The 18,877-nt window shown below is 37.5% G+C and overlaps 2 protein-coding genes across 2 annotated transcripts; one reads left to right on the top strand and one right to left on the bottom strand.

The window, feature by feature from the left end:
• Positions 1 to 1,884: 1,884 nt before the first annotated feature.
• On the bottom strand, positions 1,885 to 3,576 carry LOC125244184. Its single transcript, XM_048154221.1, has 2 exons — positions 2,988 to 3,576; positions 1,885 to 2,785 (listed from the first exon to the last, which is right to left on the bottom strand). The coding sequence occupies exons 1-2, from the start codon at positions 3,326 to 3,328 to the stop codon at positions 1,945 to 1,947; spliced, it is 1,182 nt and encodes a 393-aa protein (XP_048010178.1). The 5' UTR covers positions 3,329 to 3,576; the 3' UTR covers positions 1,885 to 1,944.
• Positions 3,577 to 11,953: 8,377 nt separating this feature from the next.
• On the top strand, positions 11,954 to 18,609 carry rps19 (ribosomal protein S19). The gene is made up of 6 exons (XM_048153622.1): positions 11,954 to 12,030; positions 12,683 to 12,759; positions 12,875 to 12,975; positions 17,033 to 17,216; positions 17,628 to 17,682; positions 18,553 to 18,609. Exons 2-6 carry the CDS (start codon positions 12,683 to 12,685, stop codon positions 18,577 to 18,579), a joined length of 444 nt encoding a protein of 147 aa, XP_048009579.1. The 5' UTR covers positions 11,954 to 12,030; the 3' UTR covers positions 18,580 to 18,609.
• The last annotated feature ends 268 nt before the right edge of the window (positions 18,610 to 18,877 follow it).

The raw sequence follows: 18,877 nt of genomic DNA, 5'->3' as shown, positions 1-18,877 counted from the left end.
AAAGTAACATTAGATGGAGGATTTCGTGCTTGAAACTTGGATGAATAATGAGTGGATTGGGGGAGTGAGGCAGTGAGGAGAGAGAAGAAGAAATGAAGATCATAACACAAATATTCAGATACAAAAGGAGTCATTTCTTACTCTAGCACTGGCACATGTGAGCAAAAAGAATAATCCAATTAGTGTGAAACAGGGCTTTTATTCGAGCTGCACATAAGAAGTACGCATTTAATCAAAACAGCTATGGAATCCTGTTTTCCCTGGGAGTTATTGAGTGGTTAATTATCTCGATGCATTTAAATGGTCTCTCCCACTTGATATGCTATTGTAGTTGTTATAATTAAACATTCAGATCAAACCACAAGCTTGTGCTGGGTTTGAACATTGATGGGACACATTTTGATATACTATATTTAATTAAGCACAAGTATGCAAACTTATTAATGTATTCACATAACAGTCTTCTGAGATTTTACCATGTAATCCTGGAGTATCACTAGGATTAAACATGGCAGCAATTCAATATTTATTGGACCATTTTTGCAACATAATACATTTACAAACTGCTTTATAATCACATCCAATCAGAAAAGGCCTGTTTTGTTCATGCCTTGCTTATTTGTTGCTAATGACATAAAACTAAGGTCTGGCAAATATTTCTTGCTTATTGCAATAATCTTTTTTCAGCCCCCTGAAGTATTCATTATTTCCATGCCAAAAAACTCATATCTGGGAAGCCATGTTTAGGGAATGATAACTCAAGAATTTGCATTGATACCCTTGTGGGATTTGGTAGATACATAGACAAACTTATTTCCTTCAAATCCAATTGGTTCAGAGTCCCCACTGAGTTCAAATATCTTCATAATTGGCCCCTAAAAACATTTCAGACATGGGTGGTATTGGGGCCCTAATCATAAAAACAAAACCAAGGATACAAATAAATGTGTTTTGATATTTGAACAAGTCTTGATTGACTTTGTCAAATTTGCAAGTCCATAAACAGAATGTGAGATGACATTTTAGTCAGGTTTGGTACAGTATTTTGCTAATTTTAGTCACTCATTTAGCCAAGTCCATATAAAAATATCTCATGTAATCACGGCAATTAAAATAAACTGACCAAATCCGATTTAAATTTAATTTGGATTGAAATGGCTGGTGTAAAACTTTGATAATATTAGCCTAGACATGTAAACACTCATCAGTTTGTTTCCTGACGTTCTGTACTATACTATGTAAATTTTTGAGCCAAGTGGATTTTGAAAAGAACAACATCAAAAATGTTTTTACCTTTGATCATTATGTTGCACAAATGAAAATTTGCTGGAAAACTGTAACCTTTTTGCAGATTTTCCTGTTTTAATTTTAAAATGTCATTTATGTGATTAAATGTCAGCAATATGTACAAATGTCCTTGAGAATCTCCCACAGAAGAGGCTCATTTTTTCTGAAGGAATCAAAGAGGTAAGATGCAGTTTACATTTGTGGTGAACAAAACTGATGGTTTAAATCTATTCGTCACAGTATATAAGACACGGAATATGTAGATCTCACTATCTATCCTGAAGTTTTAAATAGCAGAAATGAATAACAGAGTTTGGAACCGGAATGAATTCATTGTGAACAGAAAAAAATGTGCCCCTTTAAATGTAACTAATGACTACAAAGGAGAAACGTGGCATAGGTCTACAATAATTTAAGGGGGCCAGAAAAATATGAAAAGTCCATTAATACTTATGTTTTAGATCTCAAATAACACAAAGTATGAACAATATAGTTGAGCAGTAATACACTTCTTAATTCCTTCTTAATTCCATCTGGACCGACCCTAATACAAATAAAGCCTGGCATTAGCTAATATTGGATTAGTTTTACTCAGCTGCTGAATATAATTACACATTACCCATGCAAGGACTCTACAGATAACTTTCAGTGCCCTCTTCATATCCCTGGAGGTCCTTTGCCTTTCGGTGTTGGCCCAGGGTGACCGTAATCTTCCACTGAACTGAAAGCACTCCCCACAGATTTGACTCGAGAGGTGATAACCCTTGAGGTCAGGTTGGGTACGGATAACAAGGAGCACTCCATGCCTGGCTGCTGAGAGGTGTTGGTGAAGAGGAGTGGGGGCACTACGCTATACGTCTGGAAAAGAACAGAGGCTGTCAGAGAGGTCCAGTCGGGTCTAGTGGCACTCGGGGCGAAGAGTAACAAAGCGTGGGTGATGTGCAGGGGCAGGCAAAGCATTACCAGGAGAGAAACGGAAAGAGCCAAGGAGCGAGACCACACTGAGCTTTGTTTCTGAGAAAATGAGGAGCTCGCAGGAACCTGCTGTGGCATGAAGCACATCAAGTCCAGATACACGGCCAACAGAACCAACAGGGGAATAACAAACACGGTGATAGCGTAAACATACACAAGGAACACCGGACTGAGCACGGTGTCGGTGGCACAGACGCCCCAGTGGCTGCCGTGGATCTCTGCATAAGTAAAGTTCTCCTTGTCCTCCACCAGAAACTTGGATAGAAAACCTCCATAAGGCAAGAATTGGCCGATTACAGAGCGATCCTGGGGGTAGGGCCGTTTGGGAGGGAGGGCGGGGGTGGTGTAATTTTCTTCAGGCCATTCATCCATCCCGAGTCCAGCTGTATCGTCGTTCTCAGAAATTCCCCAAGCATCAGAAGAGTTGGAAATGATGAACTGGCCGAAGGCGGTGATCACCGAAATGACCCAGCAGAGCAGCACCGAGCACAAAACCCGCCTGCGAGTCACTAAGCCTGCATATCTGAAAGAAACATAAGTTCCGTCCTGAATTTTTACTATTAAGCATATTCAGCACATTTTAATACTCTGATTTTATAGTCAGCACAAACTGAGTCTTTAATGTTATTTCACATATTCTCAATGCAAGAATAAAAATAGCTGAGAGCTTGCTGAACGTCTTATTCACAAACACTGCAAAACAAGGTCGGGATGTTCACGCTCACCTGTTCCCCAGGCGGCACTGCAGGTGTGTGTTAAGGGTGAGTAGAAGCAGAAGGCACACAGTGAACTGCCTGACCAGTAGGGGGCAGGAGACCATGGCGATACAGGTGTACAGGCACTGGGAACTCCTCAGGTTTAATAGCACAGACACAGGAGCGACCACAATACTGCCCACTGACCCAACCAAGCCGAGGCAAAGTTTCAGGCATGCAGATGTGCTCCACTTTCTAGTTCCTGCCCCAGCTGCAGCAGAACCAGCAGCCAAGCACAACCGCACACTCACTCCCATCACCAGCACTGCTATTACACACTGAATCAAGGAATATAGCCACATAACATACATGACCCCTATGAGAGAAAGGGAGATGATGATGATAATTAATTAAAGAATTAAATATATAAGAATTCAATACAAATTAATTGGATAAAAGCGTATGCCAAATGAATATAAATGTCATTTTGATCATGATATCAACAGCATGATTGGTCCTTGCTGCTGCTGCTACTCTTATAAATTGTTGGAGGGGCCCAGACTAGGAAAAAGTTCTGGTCATCCCTCCTTGTCCACACCCTAGGTGGTGTTAACACCAAAACATAAAAATGACCTGCCATTGTAATTTTTGAGCTATAATTTGTATGTGTCATCTTGCACTCCAGGAAAATCCAAATAGACTATTTTCACATTTAGTTGGATTTATTACAATCATACTATTATTATTATAAATATTGAATATTTATTATAATAAATAATACATTATTAATATAAAAACATGATCATTTAAATATTGTGATGTAAATTAATGGTAATAATAATTGTTATAATCAACCGTATCAACATTTAAATAAATCAATAATAATAATTAAATTCATATTGTAGAATTTGTATCATTTTATGTTTGTGGGTTGTGCATGACCCGTATTTGTTGACTATGGTAGGCTATTCAATAAACATGGTCTTACAATGGTAAATGCGCTGATTGTCTGTAATGTAATTGTCGGCTATATGTACACTCTAAAAAATGCAGGGTTAAAAACAACCCAAGTTGGGTTGAAAATGGTCAAACCCAGTGATTGGGTTAAATGTTTGCCCAACATAGTTTTATTTAAAGCTGCTGTCCACAATTTTTCCTCTTTGTCGCCATCTCTGTTTGAAACGCGTATGTATGAATGCGATTGCAGTCATATGCGGAACAGTTATCTGTACGTGCGTTGTGCCTCGGCACAGCTAGTCAGCGCGGATTAATCTAATGCTTGCTGTCAGTCACCGCACCGGTGGATACTGAACTTCAGAATCACAGATTCTACATCTTGAAAGTATGACCAATATAAGAATTTTCACTGGAAAATATCATCTGAACAAGTAAGTAACATGTCTGCCACTTTTGTTTTGACCAACTGAGGAAAAAAGCATTAGCCTACAATAAATCGCGCTGCCAATGATGATTAAATCTAACGATCGCTTAGCTCGGATCATGCCAAACCGTGCAAATTATTATTACTGTTATATTGTTCTCAAATTGTTATTGTTAACAACATCAGCATTGCGTGACTGTGTATTTAGTGTGTATTAGCGTTACCTATAGATTTCAATTTCTGTAACGTTAGCCACTCCGCAGTTCAAAGTCTTTTGCTTTTTGGCTATGGGTGAATCTCCAGTTGTCACTGATGATTGTCATTTGGATCTTTCTGGATTACAATCCGCCATCAAAATTATTAGTTTAATTATTTCAGCTGCTGTGAGAAAAGGCTATAAATGTGCCACTACCGGCGGCAGTATCTTCACATGATATAACTGACTAGCCTCTGGACGGGACTCCTTCCTTTGTTTACGGACGTGACGTAATGACGCACAGAGGAACTGCTGCATGCACAAATTTCCCGCGGAAATCCGCCATGTCGCTCTTATTATAAAACATTATTACAAGCTTACTGTTGTGATCGAGACAAGATAATTAGATAGTTTTGAACACTGGCTGGTTATGTACTTGTTCAAAAGTTGATTTTGGATCATTTTTAACCAAAAAAAAGTTGCGGACTGCAGCTTTAACCCAACTGTTGTTTAAAATTACTATATGGCTGGCTTAAAATGAACCTGAAACTGAAAATCAGACACATAAATACTAGAGGCAACAATAATAATCAAAAGGTTAACTTTTATTAATAAGCAATTTAATAAATGTTTATTATTTAATTACACTCTAAAAAAAAGCTGGGTTAAAACAACCCAAGTTGGGTTAAATATGGACAAACCCAGCAGGTTGGGTTAAAGGGCACCTATTATGCCCTCTTTCACAAGATGTAATATAAGTCTCTCGTCTGGTCAAGTTTCAGCTTAAAATACCCCAAAAATTTGCCCTTATTTGGGGGTGAGCAAAAACATGCCTTTTACTATATTACTATATTGCTGGCTAAAAAAATAAATCCAAAATTGGTTGAAAAAAATGGCTGGGTGAAAACAACCCAATCCCAGCATTTTTTAGAGTGTATTCATCATTAAATGTATTAATAATTGTTCATTTATTAAACAAATTAATACATTTCCAACATACTTCAGCAATATAGTAGTTTTAAACAATATTTGAGTTAAATAAAACTACCCAGCATGTTGGGCAAACATTTAACCCAACCGCTAGGTTAAAACAACCCAATTGCTGGGTTTGTCCATTTTTAACCCAACTTGGGTTGTTTTGAAAGGGATAGTTCACCCAAAATTGAAAATTCTGTCATTAACTCACCCTCAAGTTGTTCCAACCCTGTATAAATTTCTTTGTTCTGCTGAACACAAAGGAAGATATTTGGAAGAATGTTTCTAACCAAGCCCATTGACTACAATAGTAGGAAATAAAAATACTGTGGCAGTCAATGGGGGACGAGATCAGTTTGGTTACTGACATTCTTCCAAATATCATCCTTTGTGTTCAGCAGAACAAAGAAAATTATACAGGTTTGGAACTTGAGGATGAACTATCACTTGGATGAACTATCACTTGGGTGAACTATCACTTTTTTAGAGTATAAGTGCATAACATTGTTTACTTGCAGAGACTGTCCATATGTGGAAGTCTTAGCTTAGTTTTCTATGACAAAAGTAGTTTTATAGAATTAAAAATGCTTTGGCTCACATATGCGTTTAAACGAGCTGCATACAGGAAGGCAGTAAATGACAAAAAAAAAAAGATATATTCCTCATGGCATTCGTAGTTTACACACAATTGAAAAGGTTAGCGTAGATTGTTGTGACTGCATCCAGACAGCGGATGTGATCACAAACTACAGAGGAGTCACGCGCAGCTATACAGCCCCTGTGACAACCCATTCACGTTGCCTCGCTGCTCTGACAGACAGGTTATTTCATTTTGTGCTCAGACAAAGGGAAATGCATATTTGCGTTAAAAAATAGCTGTTAAAATATCCCCCGAAACGCTTGAATATGCCACCTGTCTTTTTTATCATAATGAGTTTGACCTTTTCAACAGCCGCTGACAGTAATCAGTCGGAGAATGACTGCGAGTGTTTCGTAGTAATGAACAATCTCTTAATCCAGTGCTGCTCACACGCGCGGGCTGGGCCGCTGGGTTTGCTCTTCTTTCATTGTTTCCCCCACTCAAACAAATTGATTAGCTGAAATAATTAATGGTGTAAAAGTTAGAAGTCGTCTCATTGTGCCGTTCTCATTGTAATGCTTCTGCACTTCACTCTATGCACAATTAATTTCTCCTGCTAATCAACTAGAGCCCAGCGATGCAACAAATACTCGCGGATTCACGGTTCTCCAATGGCGAAAGGAACAAGAAACGTGTTAATTAATAAACCAACACGTTTACAATTGAATAAAAAGGTGAGAGAAACAAGCTGTTGAAATTAGGCCTACCGTAATTGGACGCGAAGATAAATGGGGCATATGAATCTGTCAGCTCTGGGATTTTTGTCTGTCACCCAATGCTAATTCCTCTCACACGCTCCGTGCTTTTGAAATGTGCTTATGGACAGAGTGAATGCATAACCATAAACCATTTTTACCACAACTCAATACAGTGTGCGCAGGCTTATCAATCCATTCAAGTGTGTGAGGAGAACTGCCCATTCCATTTGGCCAGTACAAAGGGCAGCATCGCCACCATAAATAAACATCAATCTCATTCAGGAACACATAAAGACCCCAGCTCACATATACACACTTAGAAATGCACAGTCTGGGACTGACACACACCATCACCGATTTGCGCACGCCAGGACTCTATCTCTAAAGTAAACAGATATGGCAGGAATGATTGGGTAGAAAGAAGAATGAAGGGGAAAGGAAGGGCTTATCTGTTTGGGAGTTTAGGTGTCGATGCACACGAACTAATTCAGTTCTCAGCAGGGTATGAAATGATAGATTTCTTCCACGGTTCAATAAGGCTGCATCGTTGCTTTCTTTAAGGGAAAAAAGAAAAGAAAAAAAAAACCACACAGACTGTACTAATACATAAGATTCCTATTGACCTTCACAAGACAGTCTTAAGGTTAGGAAAGTATTCAAGCCCTCCCGTTGTGTAAATAAATTTGTAATTAGTGTAAACAGCATTTATTGCTATTTACTTCTGTATTTTGGTATGTCTGGATCTCAAACCTTGGTGAGGTTAAAATGCTTCTCACACTTATTTTCAGCATCTCATCAGACTAATTAAGATCCAAAAACTAGATTTTTGTTTTTTGACAGACTCAAATCTGAAGAATTATCCTTGAATCTCGAGTTAACATAAGTCAAATGCTTTTTGTATTAATTGATATTTAAGTTTTTGACAAGATACAGTAAAGGTTTTATGTTTTGACTCTTTGCTGTTTTTCAAAGGGTTTATTTTTGGCAAATTGCATGGAAACCAAAGGGGGTTTTGCATGGAAACCAGACGTGTCAAAAGTTTACATGCACATTCAATAAAAAGTCACAAAATTTGAATGAGAAATAAATAGTTTAACCTGTGTTTCAAGCAGTTTAAATATCAAATGTGGTTCAAAGTGACCTTCAACACAAGGGCTTCCTAGAGGGCCAATGTCCTCTAAAGTTTACTTCAACCCTAATTACACTGAAGCTAATCAAGGTCTTCAGACTCACTAGAACTTCCAGGCAGGTGTATTGGAGCTAAACTCTGCAGGACGTCGACCCTCCAGGAGCAGGATTGGACACCCCTGGTCTAGAGTGATGGACGGATGCGGTGATGGGCATACTTTGGATTGATCAAGACCCTAGCTGCATGCAGGCAGCAGCTGATAGACCTACATTGCAGAAGGCCTGTGAAAGTCATATACGCTTTAAAATAAAAGCTTTTTTTTTTTTTCATCCATGGAACTTTGCACAAAAAGTTCTTCTACTTAAAATCTAGAATAAAAAAGTTCTTTTAAGAACTGTTCACTGAAAGGTTCTTCGGGGGACCCCAAAATGATTCTTCTATAAGTGGTGTAAAGTATTTGAGTAAATGTAATTAGTTACTGTAGGATTAGTTCACTTTCAAATGAATATGACCCCAAGCTTTACTCACCCTCCTAGGTACAGTCGTGCTCAAAATTATACATACCCTGGTAAATATGACCAAAGAAGGCTGTGAAAATAAATCTGCATCGTTAATCATTTTGATCTTTTATTTTAAAAATCTACAAAAATCCAACCTTTCATTGGAGAATAATCATTTTAAATGGGAGGAAAATCTCATTATGAAATAAATGTTTTTCTCTAAAACACACTGCTCAAAATTAATCATACCCTTTTATTTAATACTTTTTGCAACCTCCTTTTCTCAAGAGAACAGCTCTGAGTCGTCTTCTATAATGAGTTTGGAGAACACCTGAGAAGAGATCAGAGACCATTCCTTCATGCAGAATCTCTCCAGATCCTTCAGATTCCAGCTCCATGTTGGTGCTTCTTCAGTTCACTCCACTCATTTTCTTTAGGGTTCAGGTCAGGGGACTGGGACGGCCATGGCAGAAGCTTTGTTTTGTGTTCAGTGACCCATTTTTGTGTTGATTTTGATGTTTGTTTTGGATCATTGTCCTGATGGAAGATCCAACCACAGCCCATTATATGACTTCTAACAGGGACAGTCAGGTTTTGAATTTTTATCTGTTGGTATTTGATAGAAAGATGCCATGTATCTGAACAAGATGTCCAGGACCTCCGGCAGAAAAATAGGCCCACAACATTAAAGATACAGCAGTATATTTCATTGTACACATGGTGTACTTTTTTCCCCTGTGTGCACCAAACCCATCTGCTAAAAAAGCTAATTTTTTGTTTCATCTGACCATTGAATCCATCTCGTTTGAAGTTCCAGTAGTGTCAGTTAGTTTTCAAATGTGAGATGAAGAGTCAGAAGAAGCACCAACATGGAGCTGGGGAATCTGAAGGATCTGGAGAGATTCTGCATGAAGGAATTGTCTCTGATCTCTTGTCAGGTGTTCTCCAAACTCATCAGGCATTATAGAAGATGACTCAGAGCTGTTATCTTGGGAAAAGGAGGTTGCAAAAAGTATTGAATAAAAGGGTATGATTAATTGTGAGCAACGTGTATTAGAGAAAAACATTTATTTCATAATGAGATTTTCCCCCCATTTAAAATGATATTCTCCAATGAAAGGTTGGATTTTTGTAGATTTTTTTTTAAATAAAAGATCAAAAGTATTAACGATGCAGATATATTTTCACAGCCTTCTTTGGTCATATTTACCAAGGGTATGAATAAGTTTGAGCACGACTGTATATATGACTTTCTTCTTTCTGATGAACACAATCAGAGAAATATTAATAAATATCCTGATGTATCCGATCTTTATAATGGCAGTGAGCGGGATCAATGAGTATGAGCTGAAGAAAGTGTCTCCATCCACATCCATCCATCATAAACATACTTCACATGGCTCCAGGGGGTTAATAAAGGCCTTCTGAAGCGAAGCGATGCGTTTGTGTAAAAAAAAAAATAAAAAAAATCTGTATTTAAAGGGTTAGTTCACCCAAAAATGGAATCCGTGAGGCCTTCATAGGGAGCAATGACATTTCCTCTCTTAAGAACCATAAAGGTACTAAAAACATATTTAAATCAGTTCATGTGGTTCAATATTAATATTATAAAGCGACGAGAATATTTTTGGTGCGCCAAAAAAATTAAATAACTACTTATATAGTGATGGCCGATTTCAAAACACAAAATATTTGCACTACGCCTTCCCTATTCAACTTATGGAAAAAGCTTAACTGACGCGACGCCAGGAAGGTGGTCTGGCGGAAGCTAGATATTTTACTTCATTACTTGTTAAATATGGATTTTTTTTATTTTTTTTTAACACAAATGCATTGCTTTGCTTTAGAAGGTCTTTATTAACCCCCCAGAGCCGTGTTGAGTACATGTTTATGATGGATGGATGTGGATGAAAGCACTTTCTTCAGCTCGTACTCATTGATCCTCACTCACTGCCATTATAAAGCTCAGATGTGTCAGGATATTTATTAATATTTCTCCGACTGTGTTCACCAGAAAGAAGAAAGTCATATACTCCCAGGATGGCTTGAGGTGAAAAGAAGTGATATCACCATCTACAGCGCATTAAAGGTACTATATCTTATGCATTTTTTGCCGGTATTCACCCAAACTTGTCAACAAGGCTACTTTACGTGAATGCAAGTGCATTAACAGTTGCTGAATCACAGATGTTTCATATGAGATGAGGACATGCTTGCAGCCAGTGATGAGGCCAAAACCATATACATCTTATCTGCTATATTGAGGAGACCTTTTTGAAGGATATTGGTTTACTTATTCCCTTTGTGAGCACTTGAGCTTAACTGAGCCTTGAGTGTTTGTAGATGTTTAAGAGTCTGTTGTGATCTTGATTTATTGAAATTTTGAGGTGTTCAAGTTTATTTTGACTTTAGAAAATAAACGTGATTGCTCTCATCGTAAATCAACTGTTTCTTGTTTTTTTCACTGGCATGTCTCTTAAGGACTAGTGGATCTTTGAGTCTACATTCAGTACCAGTGAAATACTATACTGTTCAAGTCATATTGGAATTGGAACCTTGTAACTTGGTCATTTTCATTGTAAGATATTTTTACTGCCTTTGCACTTCTGTTATGGCATCGCTGTGAAAACCCCTTTTTGAAAGCTTTATTTTTAAGAGCGTATGTTAGCTTCTATTTCACCGCATGAAATGTGTAAAAACATACACATAATAAACAACCTTGGTCTGTTGAAAATCAAAGGTAATGTTCAGCACTCACTACCTGAAATGTCAAAGAAAGTCACAGTTAATTTACAAACAGCTGCAAAAGACATAACTTGCATTCATTCACATGTATTTTGACAACGAAAACCCACTCTAAATACCTAATACACTACTTCTACTCAAGTTAGCTTATTCAAAAATAGCTGAAAAGTCACATTTGTTAATTTGCCATCCATGTATTCGATGTTGCTAAGGTCATAATCACTAGCACTTCCAAAGCTTTGCAGTGTGCATGTGTCTGCGTATTAATGCAGAGAGATTTAGCAATAACAGATTCAAGAACAGAAATATTACATAAAATTTGTGGACCGTGACGAATTTTACTCCCTTCATTAGTTTGTTGAGATGGTAAAAACAGACTAAATATATTTTTTTCTTTAAGGTTTAATTAGGAAAAGAGCTCAACTTTCTGATTGCATGTCACATAACTGCCCTCCCACCCCCCGTTATAGAACATTTGTTTTAGTCATTTGTCTCAAATTTAAGGTTACTTTGTATAGGTGGAAATGGAAACCAAACGTTTTTAAACACTTAAATTTATTTATGTGTGCCCAGTGAACCCATATTATACTAAATTGAACTAAACTGTAATATTTAGATATAAGTAATTGTTTTTGTTTACAAAACATTGTTACTAGTAGACCCCCAAATTTGCACATATGGTGAAGTTGAATAGACGACCTCACTCGCTGCGCCATACTCAAATCTCGCGATAACAACCGCGATTCGCCCCTGTTAACACGCCTAGGAAACCCTGCACGTCCCTCTTCCTTTTGCTGTCCACAAGCAAGGTAAATCATACTCCGTATCTTTCTAGGTTATAAAGTGGCTTTTAAGCATTTTTTGGACACTAGTTTGCTCCTACATCCACCTTGTTATGTAGCAGTAATCATATTAACACCGGACAATCAATGAAATGACGCAGAAATGAACCGCGTAGTGTTTTTGAAAAATGAAATTAGATCGCATGCTAAGATCGCCCGGTGTTCCAATGGCTGCGCCCATGCACTAGCATTGAGGCCTGGTCACTCAACATGTATCACTTTACTTTACTGCGATAAAAAAGCCGTGAATTAATAGTGAAAACAAATAGTCGTTGCATGGTTTAAAACACCGAACTTATCATTTGTTATTTGCAAGTCTTGTTTGTGTACATTTTCTTTCGCCTCGGTATAAACGTGGTCGTTAGCCGTATTGCTAACACGCTGTTTCTAACAGCCAACCACCCACAAAACCGAACACTTGCGCTTACTATTATATTTAGGCTTTTATTAATAAGGGTTGTTCTGTGTCTGTAATAAACAACACTGTCCTTAGGCTTTCATAAATATGTAACTTATATTCGTGTTAGCTAAACGTTTTACATGTGACTTGCTCTTGTTAAAGAAAACTGTAAAATAGGCCTATATTTGACTTAAATGTAATATTGATTATCATTTTCAGATGCCAGGCGGTGGTGTAACAGTGAAAGACGTCAACCAGCAGGAGTTTGTCCGCGCGCTGGCAGCTTTCCTCAAGAAGTCAGTTCAACTGTTCAGTGTTGATTGTATTCATATCCCTGCCGTTATGTTTTAGACGTTTTTTTTTTTTTTTGGTTTATGCTGTAGTTCATTTTGTAGCCTGGTGTTTTGACAGGTCGGGGAAGCTGAAGGTGCCGGACTGGGTTGACATTGTCAAGCTGGCCAAGCATAAAGAGCTGGCTCCCTGCGATGAGAACTGGTTCTACATCAGAGCTGGTGAGTGTGCCATTACTTTTACAAGAGCTCATGGACATGCATAGAGTTCAAAAGGTTGCTTGAACCTCAAATAATGGAGAACAAGGATGATGGCTGTGCATTAGTTAACTTAAGCCATGTACCACAAGGGTTACTTCATCCAAAAATGAAATTTCTGTCATTAAGTATTCACCATCATGTCATCCCAAACCCGTAAGACCTTCATTCATCTTCGGGAACACAAATTAAGATATTTTTGATTAAATGATCTGATGGTTTCTGAACCACACATAGGCAGCAACGTCATTGCACCCTTTGAGGTCCAGAAAGGTAGTAAAGACATGGTTTCATGGTAAAGACAGCGCTTCATGGTTCTACGTCCGAACACTGGCTCAGTATTGGCCAACACTGTACATGTGAGCAGCAAGGCGCATGTGTGTGATGCTGACACAGGAGACAAAAATTAGTCCCTGTTCTGATGTAGAACCCTGCACTGCATTCACTGTCAACAGCGTAGGAGAGAAGAAATTGAGTAAAGTGGTTATTTTTTGTTTTTGTGCACAAAAAAATATTCTTGTCATAACATTAAGGTTGAATCACTGTAGTCACATGGACTATTTTAACAAGTATTTCAACCTTTCTTGACTTCAAAATGTGCAATGACGTTGTTGCCTATGTGTGGTTCAGGAACCCTCGGATTTTATCCTATCTTAATTTGTGTTCCGAAGATGATCGAAGGTCATATGGGTTTGGGATGACAAGAGGGAGAGTACTTGATGACAGAAATTTAATTTTTGGGTATACTAACCCTTTAGGCTTTCTGCTAGGCATGTGGAATATATTTTTGTCTTTAAAAGTGGTGTAATTATTTGCGTTAAATGTGTTAAAGCCAGTTAAATGTGACAATATAAATTTTATATTGAATTATTCTATACTGAACATTATGACATGGTCCCAGTTTTGTTGCACAAAATTGTAAATTGTTTTGAATGGGTTTACAGTAGATAAGATTTAAGATTTAATACAAGTGTCTGTATTGGCAATAATGAACTTGTTTGGTCAATACCAATAAAGGTTCATGGTTCTTGATCATTTCAATATGCACTAATATGGTATGGAACACTGAGAAATGTTACATATGAACTCATTTAAATACAGTGGAAAGTGTTTCTTAGTTATATATATGTGTGTGTGTGTGTGTATGTGTATATATATATATATATATATATATATATATATATATATATATATATATATATATATATATATATATATATATATATATATATATATATATATATATATATATATATATATATATATATATATATACACACACACACATACATACACACATACACACACACACACATATATATAATATATATATATATATATATATATATATATATATATATATATATATATATATATATATATATATATATATATATATATATATATATATATATATATATATATATATATATATATATATATACACACACACACACACACACACACACACACACACACACACACACACACACACACACACACACACACACACACACACGTGACCTGCTCTGGCGAAATGAGTCGGAAGTCGCAATGTTCTATTTTAAGATATTGGCCGATAATGTGGAAAAACAATGAAAAAATCGATTTTTTTTTTTTTTTTTTAAGCTAATTTCAAAGAACAGACTTTCAAAAATAATCTCCCAAAGTTTTGTAGTCCAGATAATTGAGTAAAGGTATTTAAATGGCTATTAAATTTGACATTGGTTTAGTAAATTCGCTGGAAATGAACTTCTCAACTCCTCTGGTCACTTATGAGCATTTCCCGGTATCCCCTGAAACGTCACTATCTCTGCTCTCCAAATATGGTGTTACATGTTGTATAGAACCAATCAAAAAGCTTAGAAATGTAAACACACTGACATAAACGCTGATTTTTATCAATGGGAAGCCCCTTTTCGACTGACAGGCACGCGATTGGTCCAGCCATCCTCCTGTCAGACTAGCGCGCGCTGGTATCTCCGTTTTGAATTTAAGGGGCTCGCACACCGGACGCGAAGCTCAGCGCCGCGCCACATCTTTAAAATTCGAACGCATTGTTTTCTATGAGTGTACGCACACCAGCGGCGACACTCGGCACCTGTCTGCGGCGCCCAGAAAACAATGCGTTCGAATTTTAAGACGTGTTGTGGCGCTGAGCTTTACACTGTTATTGTCAAGTAGCCTACACAAAGATATGATTGCATAGGCTAGCATTATTTGCTCTCTCTCTCTCTCTCTCTCTCTCGCACACACACCCCCTTTAGTAAATCTTTGTAAAAGTGCCTTATAAAATATTAATTCAAATAAATACTTTAAAATAATTTGAGCTTCAGCCTGGTTTAATAGCATTTATATATATAAAAATGTCTTTGGTCAAATTAAGCTGTAAAATAAATAGTTTATCCCTTTTAAATGCAATGGATTTTGAAAGATATCAACAAAAAAATGGGCAAAAAACTTTAAAAGCGATTTTCTCAGGTTTTCAATTGGAAAAAGAGGGCAGATGACCATAATTCAAATGGGTATCTCTTTAAAACCATTCAAGGTATGACTTTGACTAGGATATCATTTTAAAGCTTATTGTCTCATCTTTCCAAAATCTTAATTTTGAAATTTGGGTCACTGTGACTCATTTTGCTGGATCAGATCAGATCATAATATATTAATGAATGAATAAATGTAGGGCTGCACAATTAATCAAATTTCTAATCACGATTACAATTACGGGTGCCACGATTTCATAATCGTTAAAGGCAAGATTACAAGGAAAAATATCCACTTACATTATTCTGCGTTTTTAAGAGGTGTGTTTAGAGCAAGTTACGTTGCGAGAAGCGAATCACAACTACTTAAGAATGTAAAAGGTCTAACCCAGCACAAAAGGAATTACCAGTGAAGCGCGCGAAACACCTGCACCCGCCGTTTTTTTTTTTTTTTTTTTTTTTTTTAAAGCCGTGTACACGGTTTATATATTTACTCCATGAACTAACTCTTTAAACATGGAAAACAGTGATAGATGGACCGCTCTTACAAAAACTAAATCAATATATTGTTTTATATGAAGGAGTAGGCAGCATAATTTTTACATAATTTTGAAGCAAAAACTCTAGTTTACAACCTCCAATACCCTAAAGTATTGTAAACACAGATTTACTATACTTTTTTTGGCCTTATTTCAGTGACTTAAGTTTTTTTGTTTTTTCAATAACCACGCATAAATGTTATTCCTTCAAAAACACAAACATGTACATACATGTTCCTCACATATTATTGTAGCCTAGTTTGTGCTGAATACAGTGTAATGACACTTTTTCCATTAATATGTTTATGAACAACTGAAAAAAGCACAAATGTCAGGGCATGTCAAAACTTCTCCAGGCCCCAAATCAGCCTCAGACTCCAGAGGGTTAAGATGTGCATTTTGAGCAATGAAGGCGTTGAATTGCTTTTGCATTTTATTGGTATGCAAATTTTAGCAAATGCATTTAGCTTGCCCTCTGGTATGCTCATTAGTGTGGTTAAAACTTTGTTTTGCTGTTTTGTGATCGATGATCCATTTGAATGCCTTGTGCTATAAGCAGAAATGTAGTGTTTTTCAAATGATGACGAAGTTTAGTGGCTTTAAATGTTTACTCTGAGAATCTGGTGGAAAACAATGGATAGTAAAAGCAAGCGATTGTGTCAGGATTGGGCTCAATTATTGATGACCCTTTCCTGTTAATGTGTCAGCAGTTTCTGGTTTGTGCTGAGAAACTGAGTCTTTCTGGAACAAACAAACATCCCTCTTGAAACACTGTAAATTTAAGAGCTGAGTTTGAGTAGTTAGGAACTGATATTACAGATTTTACGCTGTGTGTGCTGCATTTTTTGCAGTGAGTTTGAATAGATTTGCGTTTGGTGGTTTCCTTTTCTTTTTAAAAAAAAAAGAAAAAAAAAAGTGATGCGTTTCTTGGCATATTGCTGCCTTTTGTACTCCCTGAAGAAATGTCTTCTCCTGACTCTCTCTGTCCTGTCTCAGCCTCCACAGTGCGTCACCTGTACCTGCGTGGAGGTGTTGGTGTGGGCTCTATGACCAAGATCTACGGCGGGCGTAAGAGGAATGGTGTGTGCCCCTCTCACTTCAGCGTGGGTTCTAAGAACGTGGCCCGTAAAGTGCTCCAGGCCCTTGAGGGTCTCAAGATGGTGGAGAAAGACCCAAATGGGTGAGTAGACTTGTTTTTAATGACAGTAGTCAGCATTTGAAGTGGATCAAAACCTTTCATCAAAGTTGTCCTAAAACCTTTTTCTTGTCCTAAGAACTAAGTTGTCCCAACTTTTAACGTTTTTTTTGATCCACTTCAAATGTTGACTACTATATGTATGATGTATATCAGGAGTGTCCTAACGAGGGTCGTTGTCCTGCAGAGTTTAGCTCCAACCCCAATTTAACACACCTGAACCCAGCTAATCATTAGGCATACTAGAAACTCCCAGACAGTTTTGTTGAGGTAAATTGTTGCCAAACTATGAAGGCCAGTGGGCCTCCAGGAGTAGTTTGGACACCCCTGATCTATATTGTTAATGTGTTAAGATTCATAGTGTTTCCAACCAATTCTAAATTGTTGCTTTCACAGTGGGCGTAGACTGACCCCTCAGGGGACCAGAGACCTGGACAGAATTGCTGGGCAGGTAAGTGTTATTGTATTACTGTATTTGTAAACTTGAGCATTTGTAACATTGATTTTTTTTTTTTTTTTTTTTTTTTTTTCTCCTTTCAAAAATTGCATTTAAGACGCTATTGATTTTAGTCAAGTCAGGCTTGTGAAGTTAGATGGCGTACAACAGATGGCGGTTCTCAGAATGCATATGAATTACTGTTCGCCTTAGTTGTAAATTAAAATTTCAGAGGAATTTAAATGATGTTGCTGCACAAAAGCAACACGAGTGAGAGCAGATCCAGGTTCTGAATGTGGTGAACCTATTTTCACTTGAAAGGCCTCACGATTAAGTTTTGACAGCAGTAGCTTTGATTTAATATGTGGACACAGAACTATCTTCAGAAAGGAGATGCATGCACATCCCCTACAAAGCCTTTGCTTGCGTTTCGCCCCTCTGTTGGTCCTCCGCTTTCCCTGCGAGCTACCGCTGTGCGCCAATCCGATGCTGGAGGAAGTAAACAAGCCGATTGAATTTCATGCTCGCTGGGCTGCCGTATGGCGGCGTTTTATTCTGCCTGATCCCCTTAATGAGCTGAATTCAGATGAGTTAACGTGATTTTCTTGTTGTGCTTGCATTGGCTGTGTTTTCTGCACTCTGACTCTTTCCAGAGCACTGTTGATATGCTTGGCTGCTCATTGGTGGCATGAGCAAAAACAGAGTCAGTGTAGAACCCAATGTTGCTCCTAATCTCCTGGCTAATAACGTGTCCAGAACCTGAAAGGCTCCTGAATGTTTCCCTACTGTTGATTAGTTTATCAAGGATTTTGGTGTGACAGGGTGCAGGAAATAACCAGACTGATGTCTCTTAATCCTGATCTTTTTCTTCATTATCTGTTGCAGGTTGCTGCTGCAAGCAAGAAATCATGAAGTGTAAAATAAACTTTTTTTGAGAACCAACCACTGTCTTTGTCTTGTCTCGTTTTGTTTTTGTGCTCGTTTCCTTCAGGGACAAAAGCTAAAAACAATGTACTTTAACCTTTCTAAAGACATTGTCTTAATGTTCTGTAAAAAAAATATTGTTCCTCCCCTCAATCCATATTTTAACTTGATGTTCTTTGTTTTCACTTCTTTGAGTCATATTTTGCATTAATTCAGTCTCTGGTGCTTGAGGCAGGTTGCTTGAATCTGAACAGTAAGGCTGGATTTGAGTAACTGGCAAGGATGC

Source organism: Megalobrama amblycephala, linkage group LG13, assembly GCF_018812025.1.
Source record: "Megalobrama amblycephala isolate DHTTF-2021 linkage group LG13, ASM1881202v1, whole genome shotgun sequence".
In the NCBI taxonomy this organism is placed as follows: Eukaryota; Metazoa; Chordata; class Actinopteri; order Cypriniformes; family Xenocyprididae; genus Megalobrama; species Megalobrama amblycephala.
This window is presented reverse-complemented; position numbering and strand designations above follow the sequence as displayed.